We start from the raw sequence: 23354 nt of genomic DNA, 5'->3' as shown, positions 1-23354 counted from the left end.
TTTTCCATTTAACTCTTTTAACCCTGAGTGTACACTGCACTGTAACTTTTATTATATTTTAATGTGTATTTTTTCAATTTCCCTATGTTGCTTTTAAACTTTTTTTTTATATTTCCCTGTTGCTTTTATGTTTTATGTAAAGCACTTTGAATTACCTTGTTGTTGAAATGTGCTATACAAATAAACTTGCCTTGCCTAGAAAACACCAGCTGCGGCCGGCCAGGCAGCCATTTCGCTTTCTGCCGCCGCCCCTCCGAGGCAGCAGCGCGGATATGAGCCCACAAGAGCCCACAAGAGTGGTAGCCTCATCTTGTGTGGACCTCCAGGTGACCGTGGCCGCATCCGCCTCCCCTCCAGGGGACATGCTCTAGATGTCGCTCTATTTGCTTGTATTGCAAACTAGCTACATATCCAACAACAAAAATGGCATCCCAAAATATTAGTGCAGTGGATATTATAGACGAAGATAGATTTTACAGTGTTTGGGCTGATTCTGATATTCAGCCATATTTATTTGAGCCTATTCAAGCTGCAGTCACAGCCATGCAACAGGATATGGCCCTGGCAGGGACCGTCCACAACCTGAGCCGCCAAGAGCGAACACTGGCCGGCGCCACATTTGCTGAAATTGCCCTCCGATACCAACAGAAAGTGAATCAATCTGCTGCAGTGAATTTCAGAGTAGGCTTTTTTTTTTGTTGGATGCTGTTGCCAATGGCAACTCAGAGAAAGCCCAAGTGTGCATTACTATGCATGAAGATTTTACTCCTCACTCAGACAGAGATGTGCTGGAGACCTTCTTCAGGATTCAGAAGATAAACTGGGAAAGACAACCAAAACCAGCAGGGCCGAGAGGGTGGATGGCCATTATGTGAGTGTTTTTGTCAACTTGTCAATGTTTTGGCCAAAAAAGTTTTCCTCTCTCCCTTGTCTGTGTTGGTGTATAGTGTATGGGTGTGGCTATATTCAGGGCAGCTGGGCCAAGTTCAGCGCCGACAAAACGTAGCAAAACGTTTATTTCAACAGAAACGGTGGTGCCTTGAACACCCTGTTGTGTACGCAAGCGCACTGCGTTTTCCTGCTTTATTAACGCGGCTGTGTTTACAAACATGTACCTTCTCACTGGGTAACACCTCTGACACACCCAACAAACTGGAGAAAACCTCGAAGGCAGTTGCACAACATTGCGCACAATTTAAAGGAAAGGCTGCCAACCTTTGCAAAACGTTTTGAGATTGAACTCAATTACTGTGGAGCAGCACAGCTGACTTCGATCATTTTATCATCCACGTAGTTAAATACTCCTGGCTTTCTACTGCTCATTGCCAGATTTTTCCTAACACTATGTGGTACAGTACCCTTGGTCTCTTTAACTCAGTGCCTACTAGTAGTTTGTCGTACTTCCAGTGACCTGTTCAAACGTGTGTTTTTTCTGTGCACCATGATTCTCGTGTACACACCAGATCTCACCACAGTGTCTTCCTCACCGCATCGCTAGCCAGGCCACGCTACCACCAGCCTGCCTGCCACCTGTGTTTCTGTGCCCACTCTTGAGTGTGCCAACTACCAACCATAATATTTACTACTTATTTGAAGATGGAGAACTCAATGGACTACGTTAACCATCCACGTAAAAGATGCCAAATCTTTCCAACAGCAGTATGACGCAGGTTTTCTAATTATTTTTCATTTACACCCACAAACATATGTTCCCAGGTCAGCAGGCACCGTAGGCAGGTGACTCACCATTGACTGTGAGGTGCACCCAGCTGCCGTTGTGGAAGGTGTCGTACTGTTGCTCCAGCATCAGGACCCTGCACTCATACCAGCCCTGGTCCTCGGAGCGCACTGGGTCAATCTGTAGGGAGGCTTTCCCATGCAGAGAGGCTCTACCTGGAAACAGAGAGGACAAAAAACACCAGAATAAACCACTTTAACACTGTGTGTCTTTTTTGCCTTTTAAAAGCACCTGTATGCTCTTTTTCCCAGCAATGATTGGCTTCTCCACTTAAACTCACATAGTAGCTTTGCTGGTCACCACAAAGATCCATCATAGCAGTTGGAGGTTAAGTGCTTTACTTCAACCTTTTTTTCTTGCAGCATGAAAAAGACTTCCTTTTGCATCAAAAGCAGCCTCCAAGTCATGGTGTTATATTTTTGAGCGAGCACTAAATGTTAAAAATACTGCCTTTGTTTGTGTTTTAAAGAGATTAAAAAGGTAAAATATATTTTTCCAGTGAGTACTGTACATTACTAGGATTATTATTAGTGCAACATTATCACGCAGAATCTCTCAGAATACATTATTATAAGAATCTCTGCTTCTCTCATTTTCCTATTGTTATGTCCTCACGTGGCTCAAGCGCAGAGGTGAAGAGAGGAGTAACAAATATAAATGAAAACTGGGTCTAAAGAAACAGGAAACAGATTATGTGCAAACAAATAGATTTATTAACAAACATATCTCAAAGAGGAACAGAAGAGACAAAAACACAAAGAACTAAACTACTTAACAAAAGGTGGTCATATAGGTTTTAACCAAAACACAAAACTAGCAACTTAAATAAAAACACATTTAACGCCCTCCCTCTTCCAAGGCAGTATGCGAGCCCACAGTTCCGCTAGTCCCAAACACACAGCTTCACACGCAGCTCCTTTCCTGCTGTACCCAAGCACCGCCATCTGACCCACTGGTCGGCAGCCACATAGACTGGCCCCACAGGACCAGCCTCACACGCTGGCCTCTCAAAACCAGCCACATAAACCACTTGCTGCACTCTCCTTGCTCTCTTATCCTCCAGGTACTGATTGGGGAATCAGGTGCAGCTGCTGCCCATCACTAGTTGCAGCTGCAAGGCTGCAAGGCTGCAACTACAGGAGAAAGACGCACCAAAACATAACACAGTACACACGGCTCTAGGGCCGTAACACTATTCTCTGCAAGGACTCCACAAACTCAGACTTTGAACTACAAGTTATTAAAATAAACACAAACCTATTTTTATTTTTCCTTTTTTGGAGCCTGATTTTTATGTCCAAGTTGGGTGTGACAAACAAATTCATTATTTAATATTTTTTCTTTATCTGCTTATTCCTGTTCAGAGACTACAACAGTCTGGAGCCTTTCCAAGCACTGGATGGAAGGTAGGAAAACACCCTGGACAGGTTTCCAGTCTCTCACAGAGTTAACAGAGACAGACAATCGCAAACACTTACTGTACAGTCATACCCATGGGCAATTTAGAGCCTTCGATCAGGCTGACTCCCTTTGGACTGTTGGAGGAAACACAGTCGGATATAAAGTGCATCCAGATTCTAGATTCTACCCAAACTCATAGGATTATAAGTAAAATAATTCTGTCTGAATAATTTTGACATTTTGGGAAGTATGCTTCTTTGCTTTTTTTTTGCCAAGAGTTAGATAAAGAGATTGGTAACACTCTCATGTCTGTGAAGCTAGGAGATGGTTAGCTTAGTTTAAGGCTGGAAAAGCTAGACTGCCTCTGTCCAAAGGTAAGAGAATGTGCTTACCAGCACCTCTAAAGCTCATTCAACAACAAAATAACTTTATACTGGATCTTGTTTGTTTAATCTGTAGAAAAACTGAAGCTTAAAATTAGCTTAGCAAAAACTGGATGCAGAGGAAAACCGCTAGCCTGGCTCTCGCTTTGTTCAAGCTATACAAAAACTGGTGTAAAAGCGTCAACCTTTGGTTTTACAGTCGATTAGTGCCTTTCTTTAAGGAGATAGAATATGTTAATTAGTGAGTTTTAGTTGATTTTGTTTACAGACCCAGGCTTGCTATTCCCCCTACTTCTAGTCTTTATGCTACACTAAAATAAACCGTCTCCTGGATATAGCTTCATATATAACAGACAGACATGAGTGTGAGATCAGCAAAAAAAAACAAACAAAGTATTCCTCAAAACTATTCCTTTAACCAATTAAACGTAACATTATTTAATCATCATTGTGTCTTGAAAACAAACTAGCTACCTTCCAGTATTAGGATTCATGCACAAAACTACCTAGGAGCCATACCTTAAGTTGAATTAAAATAAAGTATCTGGTCTCACTGTGGAAAAATACCAGCCTCCCACCACATAGAAATCATCTATTTCTTATAAAACTTCTCCTTCCCCGCCTCCTTTTTTCTTCAAGGCTGAGGATAAATTGGAATTCTAAAAGAAGGAAATCTCAAGGACGAGAGAAGTTCAGGAAACCAGGCATGGTGAAATCTTCAGCTGCTAAGCTGTCTGTCTTCAAGCCTCCAGCCCGCTGCTCACATGGCTGCCTCTGACAACCCAACAGACTAAAACATTCGCTTCTGCTCTGTCTGACGAGTGTTTTCAGATGGAGCATTTTGCCAAACTTTGATGTGTAGATGTACTGTAAGAACTGTTTCCTGTTACTTCAGTGTCAGGCACATATATTGACTTTGTGGGGCGACTGAATTGCTCTACCAGCACTGTATAGATAGATACCCCAACCCTGGGATTGCTGCCATAGTTGGGATAGAAAACTGATGAAGAAAATCAATACAGCAAAGAGGAAGAGAGAAGAGCAGGGACTGCAGTCTTGCAGTAAAAAGGTAGCTTGTCTTTAAAAAGTCAGGTCTATTTTTGCCTAAGCGTTGAAGTGCTGAGTGGGGTGGGTGATGGCGTGATGGCGTGAAGGGTAAGGATAAACCTCAGCTCCCATTTGTCATACACCACTTACACAGTACAGGGTTCTGTCTACTGTGAAAACAGATGAGCTAACACCTTGTTCAGATCACATCAGCTTTGTCAGATAGGAAATCTTTGAAGAGGAAATGTTAAAGATCCAAAGTGACAAAGTTGGCAGACACAGTGAGGTACACTAAAAAAACCAACTTAACTGGGAAAATATAGCTGGATGTATAACCTGCTGGATGTATAACCTTTGATTAAATTAGCATCATAAATACAGTTACCCAGGACCACTAAAGTTACCTGAAAGTAATAACATTCCAAAATGTAGTCTTATTTTCATCCCTTGTGACTGTAGTGTTTGCCACCCTATTATATCTCTTTCACAGCATAAATGTTGGCTTGTTATATCCACCCATTATATTAATTTAACTGTCCAAAACAATTCCATGGTTCACTCATTTAATACACCCTATACAATACACACTCTCAGTAGGCTACTGTGAGCAGTAAACTGAGATTTCGGATGTTTAGTAATGATTTTGCCTCATTAGTGACCAGTGTAGCATTCTAGGACTGTTATTTTCACATCCACAAATACGATTGGGATTGTTAGCAGAAAGTTGTGTACATGCCATCTTGGAATAATGCATAAACGCTCTCAAGTCAGAATAACAGGTGATTCTCCTGTTCTTCATGTGTTCAAAATCATACCCTACTTTCTATATTGCAGGATTCATGCAATGCTGGAAGAATGGGACAAACAAGAGATTCTCCCATTATTCCAGCTTGTGAGTGTGAGATGGAAAATGCATCGCTAGCCTTGTAGTCACACCAGATATAATAGCCTAAATTAGGTATTTTTTAAAAACTGTAACCAGATACAAATAAATTGTGCATAAAGTACATATTTAAGAAGCTAAATAGCGTGACTAAAGTAAAATAGGTTTTGCAGCTATCCTGCATTTTCCTGCTATGATACGATAAGATGTCTGCTGTCAAAAATTTCTTAGTAGCTAATGTGCTACTTTGCTAGCAACTCCTCACTAGAAGGGCAAATGACAAAGCCACAAAATATTATTCTGTATGTTCAACGATTGCCCAACCCTAGAGACTGTCTTACATATACTATACATATTCATTTTCAGCTAAAGCTGGTGCTAAGAGATATGATTTAGTTTTCCAACAGCTTGTCCCACAGCGGGACGATCTGACACTAAAATTTCACAAGCTGCACATCTGAATTATTGATTGCGTCATTGCTTGAGTGGGCACAAAAATAGATGTTTTTAAATGTTGTAATTTCCATATAGCTGCAGGACAAACTGGCAAAATTATACAGGATAGATTTTAATCTGCAAGGAGATGTAAAATTTTTCACTTAGCAGTTAATAAGACAGGGAAAATACACAGCTGTAATGAGGACAAAAAATACATCTTCTCTTTGAGAAATCTTGAGTTATATTATTCGAATGAATATACTGTAGGTCTTTTAACAATTAGCAAGACTGGAAATTGAACAATGGTAATGCTCACTGACTCAGACAAAGTGATTGAACCATAGATGAAATCTGCATTACTCTGCAATACTTTAACTGTAAGTACAGTATTCATGGATAATCTACTCTGTTTTGGTAGCAGCTGTGTGATGGAATAATATCACATTTAGTCTATTCACCAATTTTATTCATACTGTGCGTGATAACAATTCATGGGAATAGTCCAAATGAGCTCTGAGACAGCGTGGCCCCAAAGAGCATCTCGTAAACTACAGTCCAGTGTCATTATCACACTGTCACCATGCACATCCCCAGAACGAACTTTAATCTATATAATGAGACTGGCCATATTCATGTTGCATCTGTTCACTGGTAATTCCTCAACAGTGGACTTGATGCCACATGGCAGAGGCCCACTAGAGCCCAAGTGAGCAGAGTGAAGTGTGATGCTGTTTGAAAATCACCGCTTGTTCATACCCTGGTGGTAGTCAGGAGGTTACTGTGAACAATTAAAAGCTCCAACAGCTGCAGTATCTCCAGTAGCCACTACAAAACAAAAAGGAGGGTTCCCCAGACAGTGAGTTACTGCCATTAAGTCTTTGCAGTGATGACCCTGCTTGAAAATCCCACAGCGAGGAATTTCAATGAATTCAGTATTATTAACAAACTGACAAATCTGTTATGTCCACATTTAGGACACTCACACTAGGGAGATGAATCCTCCAGCCTTTCAACAAGCTGTGCTTTGCCTTTATTTCACAGTACATTTTTACGAGGTCAGGCAGGGTTTTGTACTTGGTGGGAATAGGAAAGGCTAATTCTGACCCCGTTCTGACAGCTCGCCATCTTGATACAGACACTGAAGCAACATCATAAGAACCAATTTCCTGCTGCAAGTAATCTGCGTGAAGGCAGTGGGAACCATATTGTCTAAGCCAGGAGAGGGAGATTTTAAGGTTGTGTGATGCTGTGATCAATGTGAAAAAAACACATATTTAGGGTTATCATATATATGATAACCTGATGATGACAGACAGACAGCTGACAGATATGATAGACAGCTGTTTTCCACAAAATATCTAAAAAACCCACTGTACACTACCTGCCCAGCGGGTGCGCGGCAAGACATTTTCACTCAGGGATGCCGTACTGTAGAAATGTGCACATGACAGACTGTGTGTGTGCACGCACTTACACACTTTCCTTCAACAGCTTTGGACGATATGTTTTGTGACTTTCGGGGAGGGTGAAATGGGGTGAAGCAGAGACGCTGTTCGCATTTACATATTTAAATTTCATGACACGCCAGCAGGATCGGTCAGAATCTAACGTTAATTAATGTTCTGTGTTCATCCAAAAGGTCTCACACACAGTCCAGTTCAAAGCAGTCCTCAGTCCTGAGCTCCTGAGTAGAATTCTGTTTCCTCTGCAGACTTTCCTCTGTCTGTCCTGTCAAGTTTATAACCAAAGTTTTTAGTTTTGCCGCATAAATGTCCCATGACGACAGTATTTGCTGTGACATTACTGTGGCCATGGAAACTTTTAAATTAACCGACAGCAGCCTCTCAAATCTTTATAGTAAACCGTTAAAGGGAAACACTCAACACATCAACACAATAAATAAATCACCTGGAAAGTTATAAGGACCGGTAGAGGTGGGATAAACCATATAAAATAATTAGTCAGGTGGATGGCCAGTGGATGATTTGTGCGTACAAGATTATTCAGATAGGCCTATTGTAAGAGCTGATCCGCGCATCACACCAACGTAGCTCCTATAATCATGACAAAACAGTACAAACAGCTGCTGACGTCAAATTTTTAGGTTGTAATATGAACCTCTGAATTCAGCACTAACCCACTGTATTTTACGTTGTCGTTTAGTAACAATAGTGCCCATTCTGTAGTCTGCACATGTCATTTGCACACTGTGTTCCTCCCTGTCAATAAGGAGTGCTGCAGCACCCTGCGCACCCACCTTCCCGCATGCTTGCTGCCCAGTACCAAACAGCAGAGAAACTAATTTAGTGACTATGGGGAACAAAGTGGAGAATTTAGAAGCAAAACAGTCAGATGTTTCAACGACATAATATTCAATTGCCAGTTTCTTAATACATCTTGTAAGTTATATCCTAATTAATCTGTTGGTTGTAGCTTTATAAAAGCAAAGATTTTCATGCTTCATTTTCATTAGATTACTTTTCTTTTTATATATGGCATGTAGGATTTTTTAATATACTGTATTGTCTCTATACTATACGTGCTCTGTGCTGCAGCATCACTAGAGTGTGTAGTAAAGAATGTATGTACAATGCAGTCGTAAATTGCTGAGACACAGTTATTTACCTCTATGCACTCACAGGCAGCATATGCCCCTGCACAGCCCTGATCACCATGTTAGAAAAGAAAGAATTGCAGTTCAAGAACCAGAAGAGTTTGCAAAGTCGATATGGCTTTCTTTTAGTACTTAAATGCCTCAGTGTACTGTATCATGCTGTATATTTAAAGCCTAAACAGCTGAGGGAAAACACACTGGATCACACCACAACTAGAGGTCAATCTTCTCAATGACATAGGATTGGGAGGTACATGCACACAACACATTTGCACTGCAATGTATTCAACTGCTTGTCAGAAATGGCTCTGTTCTTAGCCAGAAGCTCATAATTGGGTCTGCAGCAATGTAGGGAAATCCATATACTGCATAAACAGCAATGTATATAGAATTATACTAATTATACTATTAATTATATTCATTCATTTGATAGACTTACAAAGGTAGATTTACCATGGTTTGAGCATACTCTGCTAAAGGGGTAATATTGGTCAGGTTGACCAATCACCTGGTTGATACCGATGTCATCAACTCTAGTAAATAATATGTATTATGTAACTTGGTTGGTCGATTATATCTTCACTGAAACAAGGACAAACAAGTTGAAACAACTTCAAGAGTTCAAAATGACATCCTCTGTTATCATCACTGTACTTTAAGTAATAGTCTGACATTTTGGAAAATATAATTATTTTTCATTTTGCTGAGAATTAGATGAGAAGATCAATACCAATCTCATGTCTGTATGGTATATATGAAGCTGCAGCCAGAAAACATAACAATATCCACCTACTAGAACCTCTGAAGCTCACTAATTAACATGTTACTTCTAGTTTGTTTAATTCAGATGATTTCTTGGCCTGGTGCGGTGTCTTGTCATCAACGTGAAGGTTCCACTGTCGGCAAGAAAGAGAATTTCCAAAAATGTCAAACTACTCCTTTAAATCTGCAAAGTAAACTAGTGCCGCAGTGTCAAAACGACAAAGTCCTGTGGATTTACTGTGCTTGGCACCTAAAAATATCTTGATCCTGATTCATCCCAAGATGCATCCAAATGCTCATTAATTCAAAAGTTTTAAAAATTAAATCTGTTACAGATAAGACAGATTTTTCACAATGTCTCTGTATTCTTTTAGACATGGATTACTTTGCTCTGTATTAGCCACATCTACAGACATCTTACCAGTGTACTCTGGATCCACATGAGGAGGGTAGAAGCGAAAGTTGATGAAGAAGGGAATAGGCACTCCAAACTTGAACCACTCCACCACATAGGGAGGCTGCTGGCCATCCAGGGGAGGGGACACGTCACACCCCAGGATCACGCTCTCTCCAGCGCGCGCCGTCACAAACCGGGGCTCCTCTCTCACTCCGTGGGCACCTGAGAGGAAGAACAAGCAGCAGCATTTACAACAAACGAGGAATTTTATTGTTTTTCTCATGGGGGCTAAATTCTGACAGGCAAGACAACCAGGTGCAGGCAAATTCTTCTGCACACAGTTCCTGCAGACGAAGCAGAAAAATCTCATTGCATCAAAGTCATCCAAGACTAATTTACAAACAATAATTAGGAGGCAATTAAAGGTGATCGACTAAGCTACTGCACAATGGATTAAAACGACATTCTGCTCATGGTTTACACGGAGATGGCAGATTCTGAGTGGTCACCATGCACATGAGTAAACCCCCTCCTTTTCATCGTCCATATCCGTTCCACAGAGCGGCCAATCGTCATCTGTCACCTGCATCTGTTGGTGAGTGTTTTGTGGTTGTGCCATACTGTACTATAAATGAGCTGCCAAGGGGTTCCATTGATCATAGCTGGCTGCTGCTCAGATAAGCTTTACTACGAGCACCACCAGGCCTGGCGTTTAGCCATGAGTGTCCAGGCACGCTGCCGAGAGTTGACCTATCAGATGACTGAAAGGTCGGCATACCTGCCTCAGCAGAACGCTCACTCTGGGAATGGATTTTCTCCAGCTGCCACCCCCGCTTTCATTGAACCGGCTGTATCTTCACCGTCAGAGCAAGCATGACTACCCGCCCTCGCCCAGGAGGAAAATCGCTTCAGGGATCAAGAGACATGCTGACGTATCATTCCAGAGAAACACCAGCTGAATAAGTTAACGCTTTCGTTAGCAGTATCATTTGCATTAGCAGGAGCAAATTTTTACAAGAAGAACAAATATATCGGGACTTTGAGCTATTATGGGCTCAATCAGCAACAGTGTTGAAATGGAAATGGGACCTGTGAGCACTGTGCCCTTTCAGCTGTGCACACAGGAATTAAAACCCAAATATTTTCACCCGTTTCTTCTGTCTGAAAAATAATGCTGTAACTCCACCCCTGAAGGCCATATGCATCACTTAGTGATTGTGTTTACCAGTTTAATCTCCATCATCCTGTGACAGAGTTAATCCACTTTATGCATTTCGGCCAGCACAGATTTGGGACTGAAACAGAGCAGATTTAATCAAATTACACTTTTTTAAAATGGAGATGTGGTCTGCCAGTTACGGGCCTCAGTCCTGGAATCTGCTTTGCTATTGTGCCTCTTCGTTAAGAAGGGAAAAACAGCTATGCTATGCTACCCTGAGCTGTAATGAGTGACACACAAAAACCAAATGAAACACATGTGCATGACTCAATGAACCCCACATGACCATTTAACAGCCCTTGTAGGTCTCTAATAGACCTGTGTGAGAGTACAAAGTCTGAATACTAATACTGTAACAGGATTAAAACCAAACAAACACAAGTAAGAAATCTCATAGGGGAGCTGACTGACAAACCACAGAGGCCATGCATCAAAGAAAGAATGAACAACATGTGGCATCTAAATCATGCCGATAATAAAGCAGCATTTTCATTCAAATGAAACTGAGAGGGAGTCAGTGTTTGATCGAGCACAGTGTAGCGTGTCCAAATGCATAAAGACTGTTGAGGGGAGAAGATTGTTGCAGAGAACAGCTGTGGACATGACGCTCTGCCCTGAAACCTATACAAACCATGACTTTTTAATGCGCTTGTAAGGAAACCTGTCCCATCCAGTTATAAACAAAACTAAATCAGAAATCTGCTAAACTAATCCTTTCAGGCTTGCAAAAAGCCTGAAATTCACACCTGAGCACGCTCCATTGCTGCCTCATTTATAACACCTTTAAAAAAGATTATAATAACCCCTTTCAACACCCCATGCAGGGCTTTTGCCCAGGCATATGCTCAGAATTTTCTTGTTAAGTGGTCTTCAGTCCACTCAACTTGAAGTCTTAGATCCGTGAATCCCAATATAGGTGCCGTAAAGCAACGGTTCAACTTTTTAGGAAATTTGCTTTGGTGCAGAGAGATAGATGAGAAGTTTGATACCATTCAGATGTCCATTTGTGAAATACAAGGCTACAGCATAAAATCCAAAATATAATTTGTTCAGTTCATACAAAAAATGTGTTAAAACAACAAGCTGTACAGTTGTTTTTTTTTTGTTTGTTTGTTTTTTTACTATTTCCTGGCCCGGAGCAGTGACTTCCTGGTGTCAAAAACTAAAAAGATAGAAGGGTAATACCAATGGCTGCCCGGTGCAAGACTTTGGTGCCAGTGCTATTTACATCTATGAGAGATGCATGGAGAAGCACACTAGAACTCAACATATTTATGTTGCATCCACAGAAATGTTAACAAGTTTGTGCCTCATTTTTTATTTTTTTATATTGCAAAACTCTACCATCTACATTACTACTCACAAATTGGACAGAACGAGGCTATCTGTTTACCCCAGTTTCCAGTCCTTATGCTAAGCTAAGCTAACCGACTGCTGACTGTAGCTTCATATTAAGTGTACAGACACGAGAGTGGTTTCAGTCTTCTCATCACAGGCCAAAGGTGCTGCAAGATTTATTTGTCTTTTTTTAATTTATATTTACTGGATATTTTAAATAGGCCCTGCGATGGACTGGCGACCTGTCCAGGGTGTACCCCGCCTTTCGCCCAATGTCAGCTAGGATAGGCTCCAGCCCCCCGCGACTGTACACAGGATAAGCGGTTGACGATGGATGGATGGATGGATGGATATTTTAAACAACATTTCACCATCAAAGAACTCGGCAACATTTAAATTAACAAAATTTGAGAGTTGGACCCATAAATCAGCTATGTCAACATATCAGCCAATGTCCACACTTTACACTTCAGGGTGTGTTAAATTAATAAATTAGTGCTTCAAATGTTCCACAACCGTAACGGACCCTGTAATGGTTCAAGGACGGATCGCCATGCGCTGTACATGACCTGACTTCAAACTTGGAAGCTGTATGCATTGCCGTGTTTTGTGTTGTTTTACTGTTTATTTTAAAGGTAAGCCAACTTGGCATTAGAATATTACACAGCTAATGTGGCTAGCAGGCTTAGCGATGCTGGGCTAACATTGTAATCCTGACGGGCAGTCGAGAGAAACTGTGACCGGTAAGAGTTTGCTTGGCAATGTTGTTGACTAGCACCCAGCAGCCAGCTTGCTCTGACCATAAAGCTGCTGTTAGTGGCTCGCTGTGCAGTAAGGTGAGATCCATAGACACTCTTAATATGCTATATGGCACCAAGCTAGATGACGACCGAGTCTGAAACCAACTGTTGTGGAAACACACCGCTAAAAAATGGTAACTTTGTGTGACTTTTGTCTTTACTTATGGGCCCGGCACTGGTGCTCTATGGCTTTCAGAAGAAAATAGAGAGCAGGCTCCCATTAATAATGAAACACACTGGATACATTGTTTGATTTGAGTAAGTAGAGTCACTTGACATGAAGCACAGGCTCAAACCATGTGGCATGACAAAATCCATTGTTTTCTCTGCAGACAGTTCAGACGGCCAGGTTTCTGGCTGGCATTATTTGGGGATCCTGGTGGCAGTGGGAACTCTTCTTAGACAGAGAATAGTCTTTAAAGACATGAGATAATTTATTGGAGAGCTAATAATTCTCCCATTGCTTTATGAGATCTTCATGAGGGGACAATCTGCACAGGCTTGGTCACTACTGTTGCCTTTTTCATTTCCTTAATGGAGACATGGCAACCCAGTAGGGTTTATAGGGGCTTATTCAAGGGAACATATTTATGCTCTCAACAAGACATAAATGTGATACAAGGGTCCATGTTTAAGATCTTCCAAATAAACAGTGCTGGAGATATAAAGCGTTCAATAAAGTTAAGAGATAATGGCAACTCATGATTGCCATGGCACTATAAATGTCAACTGAACTCAACTGAAGTGGAAACCCTCCAAATACGCAGAGGTAGAAATCTGTTGAGTAAGATCTGCATAAATCAGACAGCTAATAAATACAGGAGACCAATATGTTTTATGTATCTATCCTCTGCACATAGAGAATTTATTGCTATGATCATGAATTCCTAAAGGGTAACAATTCAGCCACCTGTCAGATAAATCATCTATACAGCAGGCAGTTCATGTACAGAAGCAAAAAACAAGCGGGGGATAATTCTTCATTGTTTGACAAAGGTTAAACTGGCAGTGCCACAGTGAGTTACTCAGAGCAATTATTTTCATTATTGATTAAACTGCTGATTATTTTCTCAATTGATTGTTTGGTCGGTTCTGAACCAGCCACAGTACCAGCACAAAAACAAACTCTGGTTCAAACACCACTACACTGATGATAAAACGGTCTACTTGTGACCCAGCATCACAAATCTCAGAAGTCTATTATATATCAAAGTTTTGACCTCTAAATTTCTCAGATGCTCAGTCTCATTTTAATACACTTAAAGGTGCAAAGAGGTAAACCTATCAGGAATTTCATAAAAAGGGTTTAAGTTTGGAGATAAGAATTCGAATTAGTGTAGCAGAACTTAGTTTCTTTTCTTCATACTCATTCCAATAAGCATTTTGTAAGCCTTGCGTGGACAAGACACTATATAAATTCAAATAAGACAGGACCAAAGAGCTGTGTAGACATTTCCAAAATAACAGAGAAAGTCCAAAAACAGAACAGCAACTTAAGCATCTTTCACTATAAAACCTTCAGACTATCACTGTAACAAAAATTTTATGATTACTGACAAAAACATTTAGTATATGGTACTGGAGAAAACTGAATAAATACTAATTAAATAGTCCATTTTGCAACCATTTCATGGAAAATTAACTCTTAAATCAGCTTGCACAATCAGTTTTCCTCCAACTGTGCAACCCCATTACTTATCTGTGTCCCTTAAATGTTTTGTAAGTATCACCTGTTGTTGCCTTTGGCTTTGATTTTATTTCCATAGTGTCTATATGTGTGTATGCATTAATTGGTGAATTAAAAAATCCTGGTACCAGCTCATGTATCTCTGAATTGTCATAATTGGGAGCAAATCTGTGAACCCCCAGATAACACTGTATAGCTTTGTTCTTTATGGTGTCTACAGTTTTAGATATCCCCACAGTATAGTTCAGTATAGACGAGATACATTTATCTTAAAGTTGGGTATAAGTAGAACAGCCAATGACTGATTCTCTCCCAGCAGTCAGTGAAAGCCCCAATCCCACCCTCATAAATTTATCAATTTTTTATGTACGCTAACATTTTCTAAAGGACTAAGCCAAAAATTCTTTGTGCACTTCTTACCATACTTTTATTTCTGAAATGCATTTTATATACCCAAACCATTTGTTCTGATTTATTGCTACTCTGTAAAAGATAACGTTTAACATACTCTCTAGGTCAGACAGTAAAATCATAAAATCTGCGTATAAAATTTTGCATCATCAAGGCACTGGGCTAGATTAGCTTTGTTAATCTGTAGAGATAAGTCTTTCACAAATATTGCAAAAAGAGTTGGAGAGGGAGCACCACCTTCCTTTACTCCAGACAGTGCATCGAATCAGTCAGTAAACATATAATTCATCTTAACACAAGCAACTGGGCAACTATACAAGGGCTGGATTGCTTTAACCATCCACACCTGTTTCCATACATTAAAAGGCAAGCAATTCTCTAAGAATCAACTCAAAAGCCTTTTGAAGCCAACAATGCAAAAGTGGATTTTGTCTTTGTCAGTTCTAGTTCTAATAATAGTATGTAAATGATATTGAATGAACATTATTGATCATTTCTTTCTAAACCTGTTCTGCTCATCAACAAGATACTGCGCCATCTTTAAATACTGTGTGAGTGTGTTGTTCAGTAAATTAGTTAGATTTAATTTGTGACCCATTTAAGGTGTCTCAGCCCACTGAGATAAGAACAAAGAAAAGCAGGAAATCCTCATATAAGTGTATTATATGGACTATTTGGTCTTTTGCTTTTTGCTCTAGTGAGACCTTTCCTTTCACCTAGTCAATAATTATAATCTTTATTTATAGAAGACTTATCCAGTGCTTTATGAGACGAACAAATAAATATTAGCAAAGCACAAATGTATACAAAAATATTAAGAGTGACACAGCCAAAGAAAAATGTTTATTGATACACACAATGTGATGTAACGAAATCTTAAACACCATCTGTAAAGACACATCCGTTCGAGGTCAATCAACAGCTGTGATGAATCATTGCAGCAGAACAGCGGGGGCACGCAGGGTTAAATCCGCAAGAGATTTCAACTCTGGAGCGTTTTTTCAAGTGGTTGAAAATGGCTCTCGCACGAATAGCACACTAGACTGTACTTTCAGTAATGATCCCAGATTTGTACAGTAAATAGACTCTCAAGGCAATTTTGGGGAAATAATCAGGCAGAGCAGAGCCGGCAAAATGTTTTGACAGTAATGACGTCCAATAACACGCTGAGCAATATTGTGGAAAAACATGAAAACTGAGGGAGTTCAGTGTGAGACAATTTTAGATGAGTGCTTGGGTTTGCTCGTGTAGGGTGGCACCAGCATAATATTTCACCCACTAAAACTAAAAATCTAATATTTACCTCATGCTTGGATTTGATTCAGCATACAAGTGAGGATAACCATTGCTGACTGCAGTTAGAGATTTTGTAAAGGATATATCAAACTGTGTGTGTGCCTCACAGTTATGAGTACATGAGAGCTGCTTTGTGCTGGGCAGAGCTCCCAATGTGGAGGATGTAATGGAATATAGACTGGACGGAGGCTGGAGAGAGAACCTCAAGGACGTGGAGCCACAAGGCTGGATGGGCCACTGACAGGGCGGTAATTGAATGCCAGCCTGTATGTGCTGAAGGTCACATCAGAGAATGGCCTGTGTGTGTGTGTGTGTGTGTGTTTTAGGAATATGCCTGTGTGCATCTGTACAGTATCTGTGTGTTCATTTAGGTCAGTCAAATTTAAATACACCAGAACCTTAAGTACAACAGAACACAAACTCTGCCTGTCTCAAAAATTAAAGGAAAAATGTAGGCAGTGAGTATGTTATATGTATGAGTACGTGTCCACTAGTATTCTGGTTTTGAGTCAAATTCGGGTTATGACATTTACCTGGTTATTTATACAATGGTTCTGATGTTATCTAATAGAGTTAGAACTAGGATGAACCTAGCCTGGTTTCTAGCTGAATTTACCACCCAGCTAGATTTTATCTCACACATTACATATCTTTGTTTTACTGACTAACACCAGTTAATGACACATTTGTGTACATTCAAAGCAGCAACCAGCAGTTCAGAACTACTGTAAATCTGGTCATTATAGTGTTTAGACCAAGCTGCAACCTCAGGGGCTGAAAAATGAAGCCAACCAGGAAGTGCCAAAAACTGCAGTTCCTCGAATGGCCACTTGAGGCTGGCTCCAAAAGCGATTAAATCTCCATGGGCCCCCATGTTAATGTCTTACCATTCCTGTAAAATTCGCCTAAAACGCTTATCCAAGGTATACCCAAATTAAATTGAATGCGGTTCTTGAGCCATTTGGACTAAATGCATGGTTTTGGGCTTCTTTGAAAGTTAACACTCTGAAGTTTCTAACCCAACCATCAGAATCACTGAAAGTGCTACTGACTTTTTAACACACAAGTAATACGTTTTTTGTTTTTGCTTGAAAATATTTGCAACACACGCATGCTGACAACTATAGCTGGGACTTTTTAACTTGACACTGTGCAGTGGCCCTACTGAAAACACCGTGGGGCCACAGCATGAAGCCTTAAGCCCCCGACATTGCTTTTTAACAATGCATAAGTGTAGACAGCAAATGGCATTGTACTTGCCTGCGTATTTTGCGTGTACCTCGAGGATTAAACCTGAATCCACTAGGGGGCAGATCACGGCCAATCCCTCACCGACACCGGATTATCTTCCTTACCTCCGAATATGCACATCGTAAACAAACCACACATAGCGATACTCAAGGAGGTTATGATTTTTATGAGGCATCATAACGATCTCAGTAATTGCGGACTAGCTCCATGAGTTTTTACATCCCGCCATAAATCTCCTTTTTAAAAGTATGCTGCTGACCTTTTTCAAACCAACTGCATACCGCCACTGGCTGGGCTGGTGTATGGACCTTTGACAATGTAACAAAACAGAACCAAACCAATCAATAAATAAAATAAAATAGTAATAAGGGTGGTATACAGGGCACACGTGTGTGGGAATGATGTGTGAGGGATAGCTGCACTCATATAATGAAACTCTAGGAAGATCTTTTCTCTCACATTGTGCTTTTATTCTTCTACGAGGGAACTTTACGTCACTTTCCAACGTTGTTAAAGTTGCGTTCACAATTCTGACCAACAATCTTTCTGCCTGAAAGTTTCCATCAACCATCTGCTGGCTTTTCTCCACTAGCGTCTAGGATCCAGTCCTATCTACCTAGACCTACCTTCCTATGGGACTAATGAAGATGCTTCAAATCGACGGAGTTTAATCACCAAAATATTTGTGTTTTGCTAACATCCACAAATATTGTTATACACTCCCAACAGATCTCTCCTTACTGACCTCTACACAAAACACTTCAGAGCTCTCACTTAGTAGCAGCAAATTGCTCACAGTTTTTTTGCTTGCCGACGAGCGTCAACAATCTGACTCCAGCAAGAGGGCTTTTTTTTTACTGGCTATAGTAAGTATTCAGACTGGCAACAGGTTCAGGTCCACCCACTCACTCACTCACTCACTCACTCACTCACTCACTCACTCACTCACTCACTCACACACACACACACACACACACACACACACACACACACACACACATACACATATCCATTGGGAAACACTAGCCATACACATAACTATTAACTTGTATCCAAAATGTACACATTTTACATTACATCCTGTAGGCCTAAGGTATTTTCCAGCCCAGCCTACATGATGCTATCCACAGGGTCGTTTTCAGCAGACAAGACAATGAACTCAGTGTCTTTTACTTTTGTCCGGGTACAATCCAAGATAGATTTGGTCTCTTCATTATTTAGCCCTCTTTAATGGCAAAGTTCCCCCCTCACACAAGCAATGCTCAGTCAGGGATGCAATGGATGTGCTGACACCTGCTCTAACACACAGCGAGAGCGAGAGAGAGAGAGGTGGTTGAAATGGGTTTGGCTTGCCAAAGACACAAAGGGCGAACCAACATTGCTGGGCACTGCACAGCCAGAGGTGCACATTATAGGGCATCTTTGGCAGGAGCTGTAAGGTACTCACATTCCTCAGTCCAGTCATGATTCAGTAATTCTTTTAAGATGAGTTATAACTGCTTTAGCCAAGGTGTTTTAAATTAATTACACAACAAGGCATATTGCTGCTAACAGCGCTTAGTACTTTGGTGTGGCTTGTCTAATTACAGCTGGTTATGTTTTGCTATAAGTATTGTGTTTATTCAGCAACCATAAATCATATGTAGAGGTGTGAGTGAAAAATTCAAAGCAACACAGATCTCCTATATCGCATGTGAGTGGTTTAGACATCAGCAGATTGACATCAGCTCCACATATCTTCCAATCAACATGTCCGCTTCCATATAATTCCCATTCGCTCACTTCCTCCTTCTATGGCTTTCACACACACACACACTCTGCAGCTGCAGTTTAGAGCGACATAAGTGTGCTCAGTGTGGATTCAACAGTTATCTCCAGAAATACGTACTTCTTGTGCAGATACAGGTATGTGTTTCCCCAAAATCCAGGACAGACGTAACATATTCAGAATTGAAAAGGTCCTTTTAGGTGCATGAAATGTGTTCTTGATTGAAGACAGAGTCAGTATTCAGAAGTATTTTGAAAAAAGACAGAAATAGTATGAACAGTGTGAATACTGAAATAAATCAGTATATTATGGTGTTTGTTTTTTCCTTGTTTATCTGCTTTTTTTGTGGATTGCTGACATTGTCCTAGTTCTGTATTTCAGAACTCATTATGTTACATTGAATAATAAAAATGTTTTAAAATGTAATTTATATCTGCTGTGTTTAATTTTCAGGAAATATTTTCTAACAGCACTATTAGCACAATTTCCTTTTTTTCTTTACAGCACTTTATTTGCTACTTTTAAGCACTTTGTGACACTTTTGAAAGAAATTAATTTATTAAAATAATGTGGCTAAAGATAGAAATCTACATAATACTCAAACAAATGGTATTTCCCACTGCTAAATTGGTCTATACAGTTATTATTTCCTATATAATTCAGATTATTTTGTTGTTGACATGCATTACACTGAGACAGTCAGTTATGTTTATAACAATGTTACAATGTATAAATACTGCATGTACTATAAAAAGTCGTAGAAACTACAAACAGTCACATAGATATCTATCTTTAGTATTTTATTTGTTTCTTTGAAAAGTAACTTGGAAAATTAGGCATCAGCTTACATTTAATTAGGGCTACAACTAGCAGTTATGTTCATCATCAGTTCATTTGCTGATTGTTTTTCTCAATTAATCATTTTGTCTACAAAATGTCAGAAAACTGTAAAAAAATTTCTCAGAGCCCAATGTGACATTGTTTTGTTGTAAGGTCCAAAGCATCTGTATTCCAGATACCTTTAACAGTAAACAGTAAAATATTAGTACAAGATAGGAATAAAAAATATTCCAATGTCTTCTGAAAAGGCAGATTCCCAGTTTCAGCACCATTGCTTTGGTGGGACTGAAGAAACTAAATAAGAGTGGTTGTTGTTTTCTGGGACAGAGTCCTCCACCAGGGTATCCAGGCTCAGCAGCCTTTAGATAGGTCAAACCTCTATCAACCTGCAGTAGGCCATAATCCACCACCAATCCACAGAACACTGAGTGGTCCATTGTACATTCAAAAACATCCACTCTGCCTTCTTCAATGAACTGCCTCCATATTATCTATTCAGTCCAACCCGGCCCAATATATATCTGAGCTACTAGTTTTAAGAGAGTCCAGGTCCTTATCTCCGACTGACCCTGGATAGTCAGAAGAATCAGTGACTTTTCTTTCTGATCAAAATCCACATTCTATCAAATTTTTTTGACTTTGATCAGAAGACACCCGCTACTTCTAATTATTGATGTTTTAATTTCTCTATTTATCTGTACTTATTTCCATCAATGTGCTGCGCCCAACCACTGAATTTCCCCTCTGGGGATCAATGAAGGTTTATCTTATCTTATCTCATAACTAAACAATAAAATACTGTATGTCATAATCATAAGCATGTTGTTGTATGCAGCCCTATAATGATGAGATATGTTTAAGAGTTTTAACTACTTGGTTGAGGTTCAGAAAAAACAGATTTATGTTTAAAAGAAACTAATACTGACTGTTGGTTGGGTTTGTGCGAACAAAGATTTTTTATGGCAATATAACATTACACTACTTCCACCTTTGCTACCTAGAGACATCAGTGATAATTTGCACATTTGCAAGAGGTCACTTATCAGGTAAATGGAATTATAGGTTAATTTTTATCATCTGAATAAAAAGGAGGAATCCTTCAAGTGCAAGAGAAACTCTTAATAGAAAACCAAATGCAATATAATGTAGAGATGCACCAATATGTATATCAGTAGCAGTTATATAGGAGTATGTTACCTAATATAAATGTCAAAGTCAGAATCGTGACCCCAGTAAAATACATTGCATAACCTGAATTACATTATAGCGATCCACTGGCTCCTGCTGTTTTCTCTCCGTTTAAATCATTGGAATTCCCTATTTAATCATTAAGTACATTTATCAGTCCACTGCCTGATTAATCACAGGTCTATACTTATTTATCTTTTCAGCTGCTTAACACAGATCAACGTTACTGTACAGATCATTTAAGTGGACCTGCTGTAAGTGTAATATCATATTTTACTTTTATTATAAGCAGTGCTAAATGCTTTCAGAGAGTTGGTGATCTTGTGGCTGGGAAACAGTCCATCCAAACTGGCTTTCCCAGAATGCTGCAGGCTTTGTTTGCAAGGAGACTCCACTGGGACTGGACTGGCTGGGGGGTTGGGGGAGGGGGGGATCACCAGAAAGAGCTGGCACATGCCCAGTACTGAGAGTCTGCCATCCACAGCTTGAGCACAGGCCCTTTCCTAAGCTCATTACTGAGCTTTACTCTTATGATTGTGAGTGAGAAAGTAGAGCAGCGAGAAATATGAATAAGAGAGATGAAGTTGTACTGAACGTCTGCTGGAAAATGATGAACTGGTTCGACCAAATTATTTCAAAACGGCTTGGCAGGCAAGTTAAAGCATCAGTCAAGCAGATGTGTTTAATACACATAAAAAACTGGACAGGTGAGAAGAGAAATGACACAATGCTGCTAAAGATTAGACAACAACTGAGTGAGTACTGTTTATTGGTGCTCTGAGAGAACAGGAGCTTAAATTGGGTTCTTATTAAAAGCTGTTTGCAATGTTTGGATGAGCTGCACGGGGACTTTGTGCTGCTAAGTACCATCATATACCAGCAAGACCTGGTCCTGGTTTAGGTACTTTTATTCAAGTACTCAGGTACTGTGTTTCTGTATTCTGTATACACATTTCAGTACTTTTTAATCCACTGCATTTATGTGACAGCTACGGTTACTGTTACTTCTCAGACAAAACTATAATCTACAATATATAAGTTTATAAAGCATGACAATTTCTAAAGATGAAATCACAAAATAGGAACAGTGACAACAGTAAAATGGTGTTCACGTGTTAATGCATCAGTAATTCAATAATGTAAAATATATATAATGTCACACTGTCAGGGCCATTTTGCATAATAGTACTTTTACTTTTTATACTTCAAGTACATTTTAATATGACTGTACTTTTATTTAAGGGCCATTTTAATCAGGTATTTTACTTGTAGTGAAGTATTTTTAAATGGTGGTAAAATTATATTTTCCTTTAGTAAAGGATCTGAATGATTCCTTTACTACTGGCAATAGAAATCAGTGAATGAATGAGAGGGAAATATGATAAGGAGTTATACTGCTCTTTCTGCAATACAACCTGTCATGTATCCATTCACTGTATTGGTCAGCACAGAAAATCCTGCACTACAAAGAGCAATGTGTATTCAGCTTACTGGTCTCAACACATTCGGTAATGTCAGCACAGACACATAACTGTCCAAGGAACTCAGCAGTGTACAGAAAACTTCAGTGGTAGTTTATGACTTTATCTAATCTCCTGTGCTTTACTATCCATATATAAAAATATCTTACTTTGAGAACTTCAAAACATGTCACACAACAAGCAAAGAGTACTGCATTCATGACTACAATCTCTAAAGAAAACAAGAAGACAAAGTTGCAACGTGTAAATAACCACAACCACGAAATAAAATGAAAACTGACCTCATTCTTCTAGTATTGTTTTTCTTTCCTGTAGTCACTTGCAGAATTAAATGCTTTTAAACAGAAATGACCCATCCCCTGCAACGCTGTGGCACTGTGTCATTTAGTGCCCATCACCAGACTGTTAACAA

The 23354-nt window shown here is 39.8% G+C and overlaps 1 protein-coding gene and 1 long non-coding RNA gene across 6 annotated transcripts in view; one reads left to right on the top strand and one right to left on the bottom strand.

Moving 5' to 3' along the window:
• Positions 1–23354, bottom strand: part of igsf9ba (immunoglobulin superfamily, member 9Ba) — an 87862-nt gene that overhangs the window by 57092 nt on the left and 7416 nt on the right. For all 5 annotated transcript variants that reach the window (XM_038693944.1, XM_038693946.1, XM_038693945.1 and 2 more), the window contains 2 exons: positions 9688–9885; positions 1747–1893 (listed from right to left, as the gene is read on the bottom strand). In XM_038693944.1, coding sequence (XP_038549872.1) covers positions 1747–1893; positions 9688–9885 — 345 coding nt within the window. The remainder of the gene's footprint in view (positions 1–1746; positions 1894–9687; positions 9886–23354) is intronic.
• Positions 3006–5345, top strand: LOC119883345. The gene is made up of 2 exons (XR_005440625.1): positions 3006–3144; positions 4162–5345. It is a non-coding gene; the product is annotated as an uncharacterized LOC119883345 (long non-coding RNA).

The sequence above is a fragment of the Micropterus salmoides genome, unplaced genomic scaffold (assembly GCF_014851395.1).
Source record: "Micropterus salmoides isolate LMB-PRFRI ecotype aquatic unplaced genomic scaffold, ASM1485139v1 Ms_hic_scaffold_3, whole genome shotgun sequence".
In the NCBI taxonomy this organism is placed as follows: Eukaryota; Metazoa; Chordata; class Actinopteri; order Centrarchiformes; family Centrarchidae; genus Micropterus; species Micropterus salmoides.
The sequence above is the reverse complement of the archived record's forward strand: the minus strand, read 5'-3'. Positions and strand labels throughout refer to the sequence as shown.